Source organism: Chlorocebus sabaeus, chromosome 11 (assembly GCF_047675955.1).
Source record: "Chlorocebus sabaeus isolate Y175 chromosome 11, mChlSab1.0.hap1, whole genome shotgun sequence".
Classification (NCBI taxonomy): Eukaryota; Metazoa; Chordata; class Mammalia; order Primates; family Cercopithecidae; genus Chlorocebus; species Chlorocebus sabaeus.
The window spans coordinates 62,266,478-62,285,033 of NC_132914.1; the positions used below are offsets into that span (position 1 = coordinate 62,266,478).

General features: G+C 42.0%; 1 protein-coding gene across 3 annotated transcripts in view; it reads left to right on the top strand.

The window, feature by feature from the left end:
- TBC1D30 (TBC1 domain family member 30) overlaps window positions 1-18,556 on the top strand; it is a 110,864-nt gene that overhangs the window by 46,893 nt on the left and 45,415 nt on the right. For 2 of the 3 annotated variants that reach the window (XM_008003904.3, XM_073020915.1), the window contains 4 exons: window positions 10,504-10,565; window positions 11,108-11,173; window positions 13,004-13,129; window positions 14,747-14,932. In XM_008003904.3, coding sequence (XP_008002095.2) covers window positions 10,504-10,565; window positions 11,108-11,173; window positions 13,004-13,129; window positions 14,747-14,932 — 440 coding nt within the window. Of the gene's footprint in view, window positions 1-6,848; window positions 7,720-10,503; window positions 10,566-11,107; window positions 11,174-13,003; window positions 13,130-14,746; window positions 14,933-18,556 lie in introns of those variants that run through there. The other variant, XM_008003905.3, reaches the window with a different exon arrangement.

Here is an 18,556-nt window from a genome sequence, read left to right on the forward strand (position 1 = left end):
GTATTGAGCTCCTGCTTTGTGCCGTGACTTTCATTATGTCATTTAATTCTCACCGTTAACTCAAATATCATTCATTCTAAAGATGAGGAAACTGAAACTCAGACATTAAATAACTTGCTCAAGGACAGAGGGAGCAAGTACTGGCATGAGAATTCTAACCTTTGTCTGCCGCATTGCCTCCTGGAGGGTCTCACCTGTGTCCCTTCACACGTCTCCTCATCGGCCCACACGTTCTACATTGTTTCTTCTGAATGAACTCAGCCTGGAGAGCAAAGGCTTCCAGACCTGTCAAACCAACATTATTGTTAATTCTAATCTCTCTCCTGTTCCTGGTACTTCTCTCTTCTCATCACCAAAATTAAGCATATTACATTCAAGGACATCACCCTTCTCCTGTCTAGAGATACATTTCTAAGTCAAACAAATCTACCTCAATAGATATGAGAAACTTTTCCTTTCGCACCTCTCCTCAACAGGGTCAAAAGAATCTTAGGGCCTGGCACATGGCTCATGCCTGTAATCCCAGCACTTTGGGAGGCCGAGGTGGGCGCATCATTTGAGGTCAAGAGTTAGAGACCAGCCTGGCTAACATAGTGAAACCCCATCTCTACTAAAAATACAAAAATTAGCCAGGCATGGTGGTGTGCACCTGTAATCCTAGCTACTCAAGAGGGTGAGGCATGAGAATCACTTGAACCCAGGAGGTGGAGGTTGCAGTGAGCCAAGATCCCACCACTGTACTCCAGCCTGGGCAACAGAGCGAGACTCTGTCAAAAAACAAACAGACAAACAAACAAACACAATCTTAGAATGGCTTGGTGTAAGGTTGGGGAATCCCAGATAAATGGTTCATCATGACCAGGTTAAACAGTTATTTCGTCTTCTGCAGTGATGAGTGTGAATCTTCCAGTTGTATTCCTGATGTGGAACTAAAGAGCTGAATACCACAACTGTAAGAAGAGCATACATGAACTTTGTCCTTGGCCTGTTTTCAGGTGAAATTTAATAGCTCAATGAAATGGAGCTCTGGGAGAACATTGCCATATATTTAATACTTAAGATGTAGCAAGAATGGTATCTCTCCAGTTATTCACATAGTATTTTAAAGGACCTTTCACATAGGCCTTGTGTCCTTGTCACTTTTTTTTTTTTTTTCTGAGACAGAGTCTCGCGCTGTCACCAGGCTGGAATGTAGTGGCGCAATCCTGGCTCACTGCAACCTCTGCCTCCCTGGTTCAAGCAATTCTCCTGCTTCAGACTCGCAAGTAGCTGGGATTACAGGCATGTGCGACCACCCCAGGCTAATATTTGTATTTTTAGTAGAGACGGGGTTTCACCATGTTGGCCAGGATGATCTTGATCTCCTGACCTCGTGATCTGCCTGCCTCGGCCTCCCAAAGTGCTGGGATTACAGGCGTGAGCCACCGCGCTCTGCCAACTGTAAACTCTTTGAGGGTAGAGTATGTACTGTGTTCATAATTGTGTCTCTCATAGTTCTTAGTACAGTGCCTTTCCCACCGCCTCTGATTAATGATTTTTTCATGAATAAATGAATGAATAAAAGAAATATAAGGATGTCTTTATATGGTCAATGTCAATCTAGCTCAATTAGTAGTGAGTCAGTTTCAGTCATTTTGAAGCAAGAAAATACTTAACAGGAAATACCAGGACAAGAAAAAGAATATGATGATTTCTAAAATCTTTGGTTAGTTATGCATCTGAGGTTACATGGATCTGGCAGCAGAGTTGTAAGTACATTTCCATATGACATTCTGAGTGTGATTTGGTGTTGGAATTTTTAAATCCTCTCTGTTCCATGCTTGACAGAGTCCTTTCTCTAAAATTAACAGGATACAAAAGCTATACCTGATTGTCTTAAAGGATGCCTGTATTTAAATAGAGAAATTATTTTTATGACTAAGATAAGAAAATCATATAAATAGAAAATGTCCCATGTAGGTAATGTGATCTGTCAAATAATTTTACAGTTTTTTTCTTCCCCCTCAGTTTCCTCCTGCTGCCCTGCCCCTGCATCTCTGTCATGAGGGAGAAACTGTTACGGTGCTCATAGTGTGTGGACTCTGTCTTGGATAATGAGTTGAAGGAACTACATTTTTTTTTTTTTTTTTTGAGATGGAGTCTCACTCTGTCACCCAGGCTGCAGTGCAATGGCATGATCTCCGCTCACTGCAAGCTCTGCCTCCCAGGTTCAAGTGAGTCTCCTGCCTCAGCCTCCCAAGTAGCTGGGATTACAGGTGTGTGCTGCCACACCCAGCTAATTTTTGAATTTTTAGTAGAGACAATGTTTCACCATGTTGGCCAGGCTGGTCAGCCTCCTGAAGTGCTGAGATTATAGGCGTGAGCCACTGCAGTTGGCCTTGAAGGAACTACTTGTTAAGTCTCTACTTTTAGTAGGTCTGAGGAAAGTGTTAACTTCTTATGGAAGTGGCCACAGATCTTGTCTGTTTAGGAGACACCACTTTCACTATTCAGGAGCCGTTCACACATGTTAAAAAAATTGTGTGATGAGAGAGGAGGAAGAGTGGCTTTTATGCCACCAGACCCCCACTCTTTTTATTATCACAGGTGCAAAATGTCCCCATCTCCTGCCAAATGGGAGACACCACTAGATCTGGTGGTCTGATGAGATCTCCTCTGATGCTCAGCTTGTGTGCTCATCAGCACCTGCCAGGGAACTCCACAGCTGTACAGATGAGTTCCAGGCCCACTTCCCCAGAGCAGGCTGGCTCCCTGTGGTCTCTCTCTCCTCACAGCAGGCTTCCAGGGCCTTTTCTCTTGGTAATTGTCAGTTCCTGAAGATAAGCACGTAGGCCCTTTTTACTTTCAGACTTTACTGTTAAACAAAAAATAGCAGCATTAGGAAATCACAAGCCTCAGACCCACTTCCCATTCTGGAAGCCCCTTGGGATGTAGTTTTTAATTCCTTGTGTTGGGCTTTCTTTTCTTACTGACTTCTTCCCCCTTCTCCCATTAAAGGAAAAATTCGCTCTCAAGGAAACCTCATTCCCAGCACGTAGGCCTGAAGATGCAGGGTATGGCGAATGGTCCATACTTTTTTGTTTCAGCCTGGGTGCTCACATCTGTGGGGGATGTCCTCAGGTTATTAGCTCTGAGACATTTGGGGGGCATTTCCTCAAAGCTTTCATTTTCTTTAGCAATCCAAATAACATTATCTCATCCAGTGTGAAGTGTTCATTGAGCCTTCCTTCCCCTAAATTCAGCATAAGTCATAACCATTCTAGACTGTGACAGTGTATAATTTGCCCAAATGTGAATTCACTATTATTTGATTGGTAAAAATTGCTTGATTAGTAAAGAATGATGATAAATTGGCCTGGCTCCTGAGATTCTCTGGCAAAGTCCATGCTGGCTTGAGTTCTCTGTAAGTTGACTTTAGATGACATCTTTCACGTTTGGAAAACTATTCTGGACATGAAATAAGAAACTGTGAGTCACACAATCAACATAATACTAGGCTTGGGCCATGGCTGCTTTTAGAGTATTGTGTTTTAGTGCTCATTTAATTACCTGTTTGCTATAAAAGTTGGCAGTCCTGACTTTCCTCTTCAATGTAAACAAAATAATATTGTCTAATTCCTTTGCTACTTATTGCCATCATAGCAGAAACTCTTAAATTTTATTTTAAAAACAGAGTTAGATTTTCCTTGTACTAGATCTAAAAGAGGTGAAATTGAATGTTCCTTTTGCAAGCAAACACGCTTCTGTCACTACTAGTAAGAAAAATATTATAACTAAAGAAGAATCTAAAGAGAGGTCTTTTTATCAGTCATGACACTTGGGTGCGTTGACAGCCTAGAGTCTAGATGTCAGCTTTGGCAGTCTGGAAATTTGGTATCTTCAGGTTACTGACTGCTGAGTGAACTCAGGGGTATTGACTGCTATTAACTGGTCAGTATATTCTCTGGACTGCAGCAGAGTCTATATGGGAAATCAAATGACAATCCAAAGTTTGCTTGGTGAGCATGATGTCACAGCCAAAGGGAGTTGGATGGTCTGAGTGGCATGTGTCACAGCCCTAGGGGCACAATGTCCTCCTCTCCACTCCAGAGACAGTGTTGTAGAGCAGAGCTGATTGCTTGTTTTCTTGGCTTGCCTAGTGATGGAAACTGAGCATGAATAGCCTCTCTTGTTAAAATAGAACACAAAACCCTCTAAGGTTTGAGTATGTGAGAGGTCTGGAAGACGAGACTGTGCATGCAGTTACCAACTTGTCCTCCTGGATTTTCCCTCTCCTGCCAGTTCCTTCTCTTTGCCTTTGGGTATTCATCACCATCTTCAGCCCCAGGATATATTGTACCCTCTAAAAAACTGGTCAAAGGGAAGCATCAGACCTCTTGCTATGGTTCTCAGTACAGCTGAGATAGGCTGCAACAACCAATGAGTGTCTTATTAAAATTAATAGAAAGCTGAAGGATACAAACATGTACCAAAACTGTAAAAAGTTGATGGTTGATGGAGAATAAATTTCTGTACCGGAGCTCGCAGCAAAAGGTTGGGAAATCTAAGCCAAACAATTAGTTATGACCAGGTTAAACAATGATTTCATTTTCTAAAGTGATGCCTTTTCAAAGAGTACTGCCCTTTTGAAAGCATCTTTACCTCTGCCAGGCAGCTACAACTGAATAGCTTGCATGTCCTTTATTAGCCTGCTTTACTTTTGCAGATGGCTCATCTCATTTTTAACAGATTCTTACACAGCTCATTCTTAGGGTTGCACCATTTCTCACATTGTCCTCAAATTCTGAGAAGAGTCATAAGAATGCCACCTTTTTCTGGCTTGTTTAGGCTATCTTTATGAAGGCATTTAAAGATATTCAATATTGTTTACAATCAATAGCAGCATTTTTTTTTCTTTTGATATAGGGTCTTGCTCTGTCACCCAGGCTGGAGTGCAGTGGCCCATCATAGCTAACTGTAACCTTGAATTCCTGGGTTCAAGCGATCCTCCTGCCTTAGCCTCTCAAGTAGCTAGGACTATAGGCACACATTACCACACCTGGCTAAATTATTTTATTTTTGCAGAAACAGGGTCTTGCTATTTTGCTCGGACTTGTCTTGAACTACTGGCCTCAAGTGATTGTCCCACCTTGGCCTCCCAAATCACTGGGATTACAGACCTGAGCCTGACCCAGCAATTGTTTTTTGTTTTTGTTTTTATTTCTGAGGCAGGGTCTCACTGTTACCCAGGCTGGAGTGCAGTGGTGTGATAATGGCTCATTGCAGCCTTGACTTCCCTGGCCTCAGGTGATCCTCCCACCTCAGCCACCTGAGTAGCTGGGACTACAGGTGTGTGCCATCATGCCCAGCTAATTTTTGTAGCTTTTTTTTTTTTGTAGAGATGGGGTTTCGCCATGTTGTCCAGGCTCAGCCATTGTTTTTCAAGTTCAAATTGTTTCATTTTCGGCCAATAGGAAGGAGCCTATTTATGTGAGTCTTGTGTCCTTTTGACTTGACCCCATTAATTGTGAAACATTTCCTGTCTTTTTGAGGTCATCAAAATGTTTCAGGGTCATCTTGTACTTTTTCTGACCCAAACCTGGAATCAGTCACTCCTCAAAGGAGCCTTAGTTCCTTTGAGTGGGGAATGGTTTTTAGAGACCATAACCTGGGTGCTGGGAGTGTTCATTGCTGCTGAGTTGTCCTTACTTCTAAACCTAGTCAATGGCTGTATATATATTTTTTGAAAAGAAAAAAAAATGAGTTCATACTAGTGTTTCCCATGTAAATATATTATTGTAATATTTTAAAGAAAACTTAATTACTTTGGTTGTACACTTATATTTTCTGTTACACTGAAAACATCTTGGCTCCATTTGATATTAGCATAATTATTTATTTGCTTTATCCTGTAGTTGATTTAAGAATTTAAGAAATATGAATATTATTAATAAGAATACTACTGAATGAAATGTAAAATTTCTTTGCAGTTTTATTTGCTCTGGGAATATGTACCACTGTTGATGTACAGTCATAGTAGTGTATTCTATGTCAACTTAAGAGAGAGAATTATTTTTTTCTGTGTTCTTATGCTATCAGTGGGATAGTCCATTAGATTGATTTGTTTCCATTAATTTTCAATTGTTAGAGTTTTCTTTTACAATTTAAAAATACTTTATTCATTTATAGTCAGGGACTAGGTCTGTTGCTCAGGCTAGAATGCAGGGGTGCAATCATAGCTCACTGCAGCTTTGAACTCCTGGTTTCAAGCCATCCTCCTGCCTTGACCTCCCAAAGTGCTAGGATTACAGGTGTGAGCCACTGTAACTGGACTATTTTATGTGTTTTCAAAATTTATTTTTATTTTTATTTTTTTTTAAGAGATGGGGGTCTCACTGTGTTGCCCAAGCTGGCCTTAAACTCTTGGGCCTAAGCAATTTTCCCACCTCAGCCTGCCAAGTAGCTGGGACTATAGGCATGCTGCTCCATCATCCTGGGTGTTTTAAAAAAAAATTTAATTTGTTAATATTATGTTATTCCAGAGCCAAAACTGCAGAAGGCACATCAAGGGAGGACTCAGTTTTCCGTTCTTGTCTCCTCCACGATGTTCCTTCTCCCATACAAGTTTCTAATTTGTTTTTTGGTTTATCCATCTAATGTTTCTTTTTATAAATATTAGCAAACACAAATACTTTTATATCTCCCCCCCACACCCTTTCTTTCATCCATTTTAATGGTAAATATTCCATTGGTGAATATTACTGTTTGAGAATGACTTTTTTTTTTTTTTTTTTTTTAAACCATAATGATGGGCAGTAGTTCAGAACTACTGAAGTCTGGCTGGAGAGATGAGGAACTATTACTTTTTAATACTGCTTGAAATGGGAACACTTTTTTCTGGAAGCCCATTTTTCTAAAAGAAACAATCATGTTTTTTCTTCATTTTCTCCGCGCCTCTAATCTGCCAGGAAATAATTCAACGCATTTCGGGCTGAGGCATGTGCCTCGCTGCCTGTGGTTGGGTCACCGTCCCTTCTGAGGCTGCTCGGAGGAGGGAGAGGACACTTGCCTTCGCGGGTGTTCTGCCCCTGAGAGTGACGCTCCTTGGTGCTCTCTCTGTTCCCTCCCAGATCTTGGGAGAAGCGCGGACATCTCTGTTCTGCTTTTGGTCCCCGAATGCAGTTGCTCGCCCACCGGCCCCCTGTCTCTGGCGCTCCTGGGCGCGGGGGAGCTGGGGCCGCCCCGCCTGCGCACGGCGGTGCCGGGATTGGGGGCGGGCGCGCCGCCTCCGTCTCCCGCGTGCTCGCTCTTTCGCTCACTCGCTCCCGCCCTCCCCGCCTTGAGCGATCTCCTGCCTCAGCCTTGCAGGCTCCGCACTGCAGATGCCGGCGGCTTCCCTGTGCTCGGCGGCTCCCGCGGTGCCCCGCAAGTCCCCGTGACCCTCCAGCATCGGCTGTGCGCTCCCTGCTCCCAAGGGCCGGTCAGCCGCGGACACTCACCCAGCTCCGCGAGCGCAGCCGCTCAGCCGGTGAGGCAGCGGGGACCGAGACGGACGGTGGCCGCGCCAGAGCCTGGGGCGCTCCCGGATGCGGCAGGACAAGCTGACCGGGTCTCTGAGGCGCGGGGGGAGATGCCTGAAGCGGCAGGGCGGCGGCGTGGGCACCATACTGAGCAATGTGCTCAAGAAGCGCAGCTGCATTTCCCGGACCGCGCCCCGGCTGCTCTGCACCCTGGAGCCGGGTGAGGACCCAGGGCTGCAGATGGGGCGCTGGAAAGTAGCGCTGGGGCTGCCTGCGCTTCTGTCTTAGCCTGACTCCGTCTAGGCCGGGGAGCACCGGGGAGAGTCCGCTTGCCACCCAGTGCTGGGCACTGCGTTGGCACCTGCAGGGCGCAATCGGTCTGGAAGGGCAGAGGGCAGATGGGGGCCTGGGCGGGGCAGCGGCCTCCCCAGGCACGGAGAACCCTCTTTTTCCACCCACTGCCCGCGGACCCCCACCCTGCGGCCTATGCGCTCGGCCTTCTCCGCGTGGCGGGGAAGTGCGGGTGGCTGCCCGGGCCATCAGAGGCCGCACCACCTATTGTGTTCCAGGCTCACAGGAAGCCAGACCTTGCGAGAGGTGGGGGCGGAGAGAGGCACAGGTTTGACACTGGAGGTCGGAAGGGGAAGGCAGTGACTGCAAAGGCAAAATTGGGTGTTATTTTCCCAAGCGTCCCTTCAGCGTGAGTGCCGGGGTCAGCTTGAACTGGAGCCTGTAATTTGTGAGTGTGGGTGGGGAGCAGCAGGAGATCCTTTTCATAGGTGAGGTCCGGGAACGAGCCTGGCCGTGCTAGGCAAGGCCCTTCCTGCCGTCAGCCTGTGTTTACCCATCCCTCCTTCTCCAGGCTGCATAACTCCGCGTCTGCTCTATCACCAGGCATCCCTCCCCGGGATTTTAAGATCCCAGCCCTACCGCGGGCTCCTGGGCACGGAGGTTTCTGGCAAGGAGTGGCCGCAGAGGGAGTTGGCTGTACTCTCACTGGTGCTTGGCGCTCACCTGTTCCCTGGAGTGGCACCAGCTGGGCTCCAGGCGAGTTGGCGATCTCTGGTCCCCACCCCCCAGCGCCTTGGGGACCTGCTGTAGTGCCGCAGGAGAATCGAGGCGCCGAGTCCCAAAGGGTGGGATGCGGCTCTGCCTTTCCCAACCTCGTGGTTTCTTTGTTTTTCTCCCCTAGGAAGTGTCTAGTTGCAGAGGCTGTAGTCTTTCTTCACCATCTTCCTTTACCTCTTTTTTTTTTTTTCAATCTCCTTCCCACGTTAAAAGTAAACGTTTTGTATTTCTGAATCCGGAATAGCCGCGATTATCAGATGAAACATAAACCTTTTCTCTGCCCATATTCTGTTAGAAGAAAAGGGGGGTGAAAGTGACCTGGTTTAAGCTTTTGCATGCAGGCGGCGAATCAATTTCAGTTAAATCCTCTTGCTCATTTTTGATCATGAGAGGATAGTTGTGGTTTTGGCCAACTAACCCCTGCTGGGTTTCACTATGGGAAGGCAATCGGCATGATGCCCAGCAGGTGCCCCAGAAAAGTTAGAAGAGCACATTGGTCAGACATACAGGGAATCCTTGTAGTGCGGCAAGAATAAGTCAGCGCGGGACCGAATTTCCTGGTCTTTGTTATCAAGCAAACGTCATGAATATACACTTCTCCATTCAGCACCTCGCGTCTGGACAGCAACCTCACTTCTAGGTCTTGTTTCAATGTGCCTTAAAGTGTGTGCTGGGCTGGAAACACTCCTGTGGCCATTGTATCACCATTCTACGTTTGGGCAGGACTTCGTTTAAACCATCTCAGAGAGGGGCGGATCCATGGGGTACTTAATATTCCTTCGGAGAAAAAAAACTTATCTGTCCAGGCAGAGTATGGTTATGGCCCTGAAGCTTTAAAAAGAAATATCAAGACATAGATTGGATGCCTGGGATTCTCTGTCGCAGCTTACTTTGGAAATCTAGGACCCGACTTATGCATTTACAGTACTCTTCCAGGGTTCCAAGAAGAACACCTTCATACTGTCATGGGCTTGTGAAAATCAGCTACATCTCTTTCCAGCTTCTTGACTTCACGTATACATATTTTTAAAAAGACCAGTCTGCTTGATCACTTACTATTATTTCATAAATTCTGAAGATTGTTCCTATTCATACCAACCTCTAAGAAATGGAAGTTGTGGAGAAGTTTTCAGTATACCTAATCTGCTATCAACAATCTTAGAAACAAAAATGCCATCATTTGATTTTTGCAATTTGTAAAATTTAATGTTATTGATAATATTTGGCATTTCTTGGTCCTTGAACTTTTGAGCAATAATTCCTTTAAAAAGTGGGGCTGGGTGCAGTGGCTCATGCCTGTAATCCTAGCACTTTAGGAGGCTGAGGCAGGTGGATCGCTTGAGGTCAGGAGTTTCAGACCACCCTGACCAACATGACGAAACCCTCTTCTACAAAAAATACAAAAATAAGCTGTGCGGGGTGGCACGTGCCTATAATCCCAGCTATTCGGGAGGCTGAGATGGGAGGATTGCTTGAGCCTAGGAGTCCAAGGCTGCATTGTGCTATGACTGTGCCTGTGAATAGCCACTATACTTCAGCCTGGGTGATATATTGAGACTCTGTCTCTTAAAAAGAAGAAAAGGAATTGAGACTGAGATAGGTTAGATAAATTATTTCAGTCTAGAAACCAAGTCGAATGGAGGACTGTGTGACTCCAAGCCTGCGGTAACATTTTTTTTGTTTTTGTTTTTGTGGTACTCCAGGCATCTATGTAAACTACCATCATATGTAGTAAGGCACATTCTATTGCTGTAGGGTATTTTCCTATTTTAAGAATCAATATGCTTACCTTTTAGCAAAATTGACTAAAATTTAGTAAAGATACATACTTTAAAAAAATTTGCGATGATTCAGCAGAATCAAGCTTTTACTTGTATTTTTGATGTAACTTGTTATAGTCTCCAAAAATAACATCTATTATGTATTTCTCTTTCAGGAGTTGATACCAAGTTGAAATTCACTCTTGAGCCATCTTTAGGTCAAAATGGTTTTCAGCAGGTAACTTTGGTTTTGAAAAGACTCTTCTTTTGGGGGTACCAACAGGGCAGGCACATTGAGATATATTCTCAAAGTGGAAATAATGTATTCTTTGATATGAATATGAAGACTAGTCACTTCAAAAATATTTTGGGTAAAGTAGCCTTTGAGCTACAAGTGACCTGGGTTTATATTTGCGATGACAAATTTTGCACTTTCTATTAATGGTACATGTGTGAAAAAAATTTAGAGTGAATAAATTTCACACCTGTATCATAATGTCTATTATTCTGAACCCCATAACATATATTTTGGCTTATTAACCAGCCATTTTGTGTGTACTACAAAGGGGTCACAAATGTGTTAAGGATGCCCAAGGGATGGGACGTGGCACAGTAATAGCCATGGACTGATCAATTCTGTCTGAAAGAAGCTTTGACTGTTTACCCCATTGTGCTGTGCAAATTTCAATGCATTCTATGAATGTCAAGATGGGAAAAAGATTGAAAAGTGCTTATCTAGGTCACTGTGATCACCTCCTGGGATTTCTTCTTTGTTCCTAGTGGTACGATGCTCTCAAGGCAGTTGCCAGGCTATCCACAGGAATACCAAAGGAATGGAGGAGAAAGGTAAGGGGGACTTATAGGGCCAGAATACAGAAGGATCATCTCTGCCCTTCTTTAAAGCCTCTGGAATGTCAAAAAATATATTCTAGGTTTAGTTACTTGAAAACCTGTCTTGATTATTCATTCATGCAATAAATAATTATTGATTATTCTGTGCCAAGTAATGTTCTAGGTACTAGGGATAGAGCAGTGGAAAAAAACAAGTTTTTTGTCCTCATGGAGCTTACAATGAATAAAATATAAAGTATGTCAGATGGTAATAAGTGCCATGGATAAAAATGTAGAGAGAAATAAAGAGCGTTTAGGAGAAAAGGGGTAAGGAGGTGGAATTTTAAATAGCAAGGTGACATTCGAATAGGCCCCTGAAGGAGGTGAGAAGCCAGCCATGCAACTACCTGGAAGGAGATACTCCAGGCAGAGGGAACAGCCAACACAAGCACCCTCAGCCCTCAGGTGGGAGCATCTCGCATCTGGGTTGTATTCAAGCAAAGATGGGATGGGGCGGGGTGGGGCGGGGCTGGGGCACAGTGAACAAAGGGAGAAGAAATAGGAGAGGGAGTCATAGAGGTAATGTGGTGGGTTGAGGGGGTGGCAGATCATGGAGAATCTGGGAGGCTACCACAGGTCTTGGGCTTTTGCTCCGTGTGAGCTAGGAAGCACTGGGAAGTTTTGAGCAGGGGAGTGACATGATGAATGGGCTACTCTGGGTACTGACTTGAGAATATGAGAGACAAGGGCTGAAATAGGGAGACCAGTAAGAGACTTGCAGTAGCTCAGGCAACAGATACATCAGGGTTGTGGTAGTGGAGATGGAGATCCTAGATATATTTCGAAGACTGAGCTCACATGAATTCCTGTTGGACTGAATATAAGGTATAAAAGGGATGTCAAAGATGACTTCAAGATTTTGGCCTGAGTGTTTGGGAGGTAGAATTACTGTTTACTCAGATGGGAGGAGCAGGTGTGTGTATGTCTGTAGGGTGGATGATGGAGTAAGTGATTGGTTTTGGATCTGTTAAGGTTGAGATGCCTATTAGATATCTAATTTGAAGGTATCAAGTGAGCATTTGGATATATGCTTCTGAGGTTAGGAGAGAAGTCTGGCCAGATATATGAATCAATGTTTATTCCTGCTAAATCATGTTTAGATACCAAAACTTGAAATACATGCTTAGGATATTGATTTATAAGCCTAATCTTTATATTTCTAGAATTTGAAAATGGAGGGTTCCTCAAAATATTCATAAAAATGACATTATGAAATACAACTTTCAGAAACAGATTTTCTGGATAAAATAATCAAAGGAGTAAAAATATCCAGTAGCTCTTTTTAAAAACTTATTCATTATGGGAGCCCATCTGTCAGTTTTGTGTATGTGTGTGAGAGGGATGGTTTAAAGGCAGAAGCCACTCCATGGTGAAAAAAAGCCCCATTCACCATGAGTGACCAGATGGCTCTTGCCCAAGTATGGAGAGCAATTGAGAGTCAAGTAAAATAAGCTTATGAGATTATACAGGTTATTTAATGAACAGAAATAAAATTTGAAAATCTTCTTGGTTTGTCTTCCTAACAGTATCCCTAATGCCTGGATTGCTGCTTGACACATAGTAGGAACTCAACAAATATTTATTGAAAGAGTAAATGAAAGGCTCTAAATGGTACAAATCAGTAAAGCAAAAATTTCCATGAAGCTCTTGTAGATTTCTACTTATGAGCAAAAGCTGGTCTAGGGACACTTCCCATTTTCTTGTTGAATGCAATAACTACTTTCTAATAAAGTTGAAATTATATATTCTACTTTGGCATTCTCCTTTGTCTATGTAATATTTTAGGTTTGGTTGACCTTGGCAGATCATTATTTGCACAGTATAGCCATTGACTGGGACAAAACCATGCGCTTCACTTTCAATGAAAGGAGTAATCCTGATGATGACTCCATGGGAATTCAGATAGTCAAGGTAATGCCCCTGAACTTGGCCTGTCATCCTAATACAGAAGAAAGACTCTAAGAACCAGTTGCTTTTTGGACAGAGGATCGAATGGTCTCTACCTTCTGGTTTGAATGTCTGTATATTTTCTGCCTTCTCGTTTCATTGGCTTTTTCATGGAGAACCTTGACAATGTGTTGTCTGCATAAATTTAAATGTTACCAGTAAGAAGAAAATGTTTGCGAATGAACTTTCATTCATATTCAACTTATTAATCTTCCTCACACTATAGGAAGGACCCTTTATTATGGGTCAATAATGCTGACTGGATTTTTATATAAAAGTCACTGATTGAAAAAGTTAGTTAAGTATATTTCATATGAGAATCATTTGGTTCTTATTAGGGTCTTTCATAGTTTCTTAACTGCCCATTTCTAAAGACAGGTTCAGAGGTGGGGTCTACTTCCAACCAAATACTTGTGGGTTCAAGCCAGCTGTGTAGGCAGTGGCTTGCTTACCTGGATTATTACAGTTGAACAGAGCCTGGTGCTAGAAGTCAAGGATACTGATTCTGTTTGATCCCAGTATTATCCTCTTACATAAGGTTCTAGAACATGGTTTTTGATTTTATATGAGTACATTACAGTGTGATACTAAGCTGGGGTTTTAAAAGGAAAGTTGTTTCATCCAAATTTTGGCCACCTCAAGATGGCTAATGTTTTGGCATATTTGGAGATTTTTTTAAAGGAGGAAGTACTAACTAAAATCAGCTACTTTCTGTTCTAACTTCGTCTGTTTCAGACAAATGCTAAAAAAGTTATGCAATTTTACATTGTGTACTAAAAAGCCTTTGCATTATTCACATTTAAGCTATATATTTGGAATTTTAGAATATGTTTCACAGAGATGAAGTATCTCATATTTGAAATGTTTCCTTTTTGTCTAACTGGTGAATTAAGGCAATGCACTTTTTGTAACAATCATCTTATTAAGAGGATCTTTTGCTTTCTCATTGAAGTGAATCTTATGTCAGTTAATGACTTCAACTCTTGAAAATTATACTCCCTGCTTAGTAATTAAATTATAGATATTGCCTTCATTAAAGCATAGCAAATATTTCTGTCTTTCTTATATAAATTCATAAAATAATTTGAATAGAATGATTTTTCTCTCTATAATCACATTTTTTGCTATTTTGATTTCACTCCTTTATGTTATTTAGAGTTTTGATAGCTAAATATTATACTTTATTTGTAGAAAGGAAGAATGTTACCCTCATACATGTATTGTGATGGCTATTGTTTTATCTGAGAAATATTATTAAAACAAATTATCAATTTATATGAAATTATAAAGTAATTATTGTTGATTCTGAGCTACTTTTTGTGGTAATCCTGGAAACATTTTAAGTTGAAAATTTGCCTGACTGAAATTCCCCTTGCAAATCTCTCTTAAATAGCATATTACAAATATTATGAAAAAGAAAGCTAAAAATGCATTTTGGCTCATATGTATAAAAACATACACATTTTTGAAAAATAAAATTTATGTTGATAATTAGATTCTGTTTATTGAGTCAAAAAATAAGGTTTTTTTAAAAAAATAATATTAGGAGTTGTTTTTGAAAATGTTTCCCTTCCATTTTAGGATCTTCACCGCACAGGCTGTAGTTCTTACTGTGGCCAGGAGGCTGAGCAGGACAGGGTTGTGTTGAAGCGGGTGCTACTGGCCTATGCCCGATGGAACAAAACTGTTGGGTACTGCCAAGGCTTTAACATCCTGGCTGCACTAATTCTGGAAGTGATGGAAGGCAATGAAGGGGACGCCCTGAAAGTGAGTAGCAGGCTCTAACAAAGGCAATGGACATTCTGCTGAGAGTGAGAAATTGGAACTATAATCTCTCTTCCTTGATGTCTCATCCTTTTCCAAGGTGTTTGTCACTCCTTTGTAATGACCTGTGATAGCATTTCCTCCAGGTTAGAGTCATGTCAAGTGACAGACTTATGTAGCTGCCAACTGTGAGGCAAATGATTATGTGTTTAGTATCATTTATAAGACAACATATTTTAAAGCAAGTTAAATATTAATTGTATTGGTTATTCATTGCTATTCAACAAATTAGCTGCTTAAAACAGCAAACATGTATTATCTTACAGTTTCTTTGCGTCAGAAATCTAGGCATAGCCTAACTGCCTCAAGGACACATCGCTGTGGTGGTTAAACTGTTGGTTGGCGTTGTGGTCTCATCTAAAGTCTCATTTGGGGGTGGGCATTGGTTTTCAAGTTTGTTTATGTAGTTGTTGGCAAGATTTAATTCCTCACAAGCTGTTGGACTGAGGCTCCAGTTCCTTGCTGGCTGTTGACTGGAGGCCTTTTATAGTTCCTTGCCATGTGGGCCTTTCCATCTCCCAACCCAGTGGCTGGCACCCCCAAAGTGAGCAAGATAGTAAAAGATAGTGAGCAAGGCAAAAGAGTTTAAGTTCCAGATTTGTAGCCAAACATCAGAAGTGACATCCCACTGTATTTCCATGTTCTGTTCTTTAGAAATCAGTCACTAGGTTCAGCTCATAGTCAAGGGGAAGGGCTCATACAAGGGTGTGACTGTATTGTGTTAGAACTGCCTCCCACACCAGTTATGCTTCATTCTGATTGGATTGCATTATTGGGCTGCTTTACTCTTTCATATTTGGAGCAAGATATGGAGGAGTTGGACTGAGAATGAATGTCTATGGAAGGTGTTTGCATGGAGAAGCATTATGGAATTGACTTACATTAATATCTTTTAATCTTTGATGCCTAGGACCTTTATTAGTTAAATTTAAAAAATGTGTTGAGATGGGGCACTAGTGATTTAAGCTCATTGGTTTGTATGTGAGTCAGTGAGTCACCAGAAATAGAGTGCTTATGAGAAACGGAACATTTTAAATGTGGAGGCTAATGCCTATTTGCTTAAGGCAATGTGGGGTTACTAATTCATATTTGAACCTTTAAACTGCTCTTGACTGCAATGCTTTGTGATGTATGAGATAGATACTTAGTCTTCGTGTTCAAGAACCACCCCCGCCGCAACCCTACTCCCAACAACTTGTGTTTGACTATGGTGAATACCTTACTGATGCTGTCAATCACTGATTAATGTGATGTGGAAAAACAAACAAATGTTCCTCTTGGTTTTATACATATCATGGTGGACAAGTTATAAATCCAGCTTGACATGATCTAAATAAATCTGTGTTCAACCTCTCACTTTTTCCATTGATGTATTTAAGGAAGCAGCTTTGAAGTTACTTGTTCATCACAAAGGCGGCGGGGGTAGGAGAGGGAGGAAGGCAGTGACAAATACATGACTTTAAGATGTTTTTTATTAAGAAGGAATTTTGTTTACTCAGTCTGTCAGCTTTCATCAGTTTTTTTCCAGATGTAATTGGTGTGACTATAAAATGGGAATTTTCTTTAGAGCAATTGGAATAAGTGAATCAAGTTAGGGGTGGGAGGGAGACGTCCAGGGAAGGAAGTGTACATCCCAATCAAATTATGAAAGGGCTCAGTAATACTTGAGAAACTAGAAATTAAAAACTCACAAATATGGATTAAAGATGAGAAACTGAATATTTCAGCCCCCACGAAAAAGAGCTCCATGCAATGAGATGATGTGATCATCCTTTAAGAGTGTGTAGATCTTGTGTTTAGACATTTAATACGCAGAGGAAGGTTGGCTTCATGAAGAAACACTTCTGATGTCGAGGAAAATATTGTATGTCTGTTTTTCCAGCATAGACTCTACAAGTCATAATTACTAGGGAAATATATAGTTTATTAGAAATAGGTGAACCATTTTTTCCTGCTATTAGCACTTAAGTTTTTACTTAGCAAATCTTTTATTTTTGTTAAAAATTCAGAGCTCTCCCATTATTTAGCCAAATCTTTTTTTTTTTTTTTTTTTCTTTTTTTTTTTGGAGACAGAGTCTTGCTCTGTCACCCAGGCTGGAGTGCAGTGGCATGATCTTGGTTCACTGCAACCTCCGCCTTCCAGGTTCAAGCAATTCTCTTGCCTCAGCCTCCCCAGTAGCTGGGATTACAGGTACACGCCACCACACCAAGCGAATTTTTGTGTTTTTAGTAGAGATGGGGTTTCACCATGTTGGCCAGACTGGTCTCAAACTCCTGACCTCAGGTGATCCTCCTGCCTCAGCCTCCCAAAGTGCTGGGGTTGCAGGCGTGAGCCACTGTGCCTGGCTTTTTTTTTTTTTGGATCTAAGATTTGACCTTGGAAATACAGTGGTGGGTGCTTTGAGTGAGCTGGCTCTATGTCTTCATATCAGACATTGAGATGCCTTCAGATAGAGAATTTCGCTGTCACAGGAATTAGTATGATAATTGAAGTTTTTTTTTTTTTTTTTGCTTGTTTTCACGTAATTTTGGGAAATCATAATTTCTCAATAAAAACCAAATATCTTTCTCGGCACTACGTATCTTATCCTTAGATGAAAAATACAATAGTTGTCAGTATATGACCTTTACGTCTGCATTCATGATCCTGTAAATTCCTCTTAATTCTGATCCATAGAGTGCTAGGTTCCTGCAAGGGTACTCCGCCATGCTGAAACTTGCTGTCCTCATCAGCTGCTGCCTCCCAGAACCGTCCTCTCCCCGCAAAGACAGAATTTATTCCTTTTCTTGTTGCTGAGCTCCTATTTCCAAGATGATGTTACATTTACCTGGTAAATTTTATCCTAACATAAGAAGGCTAAGGCCCAGTGGGTCTGGCCACCTTACAACAAAGGAGAAAGTCCTCCTCAAGAGCATGCCCCTGCCCTACTGACTCGTTCAAAACTATGACCCTGAAAAGTAGAAATTATAAGCTGAGGAGGAGGGAAAAATGGGCCCTTGGCAGGGCAGGGAGATTTATTTTTGGGCCCAGGAGGGTGGTGGGGTGGGTGGAAATAGAGTTTTATAGTATCCTGAATGTCAAAATGTGAGATAGCTACTTTTCTACCAACATAGAGCCCGTTATGTATATAGAGCCAGTTATGATTTTGTTCTTAATTTTGTTTTTCTGGTGCTTTGGGGAAGGAGCTGGTCTTTTAGGGAGTGGGTCAGGTACAGCATGCCAGACCTTTTAAGAATGAAGCCGCCTGAATGAGCACCTGGATACTCTTCAGAGAACTGCAAACAAAGACAGTGGAGGTAGTGATTCAATGCTATTATAACTCTGAAAATATCTGACTTCTCCAATTCCACTGTACAAATGAGCCTAAACATTGAATGGAAATACATGGTTCCCGGTATTTGTGTTGGTAAGAGTTTGGTGGGAAAGAACCAGGGACTGACTTACAGACCTCATGTGTGTTTGGCTGGGTCATTCTAGAGGTTCTTGACATTTTAGGAAAGGTAATACAAGTAGAAAAATCAAAATGAAAATAGCAATTTGAAGAACCTTTCTAACAACCTTATGAA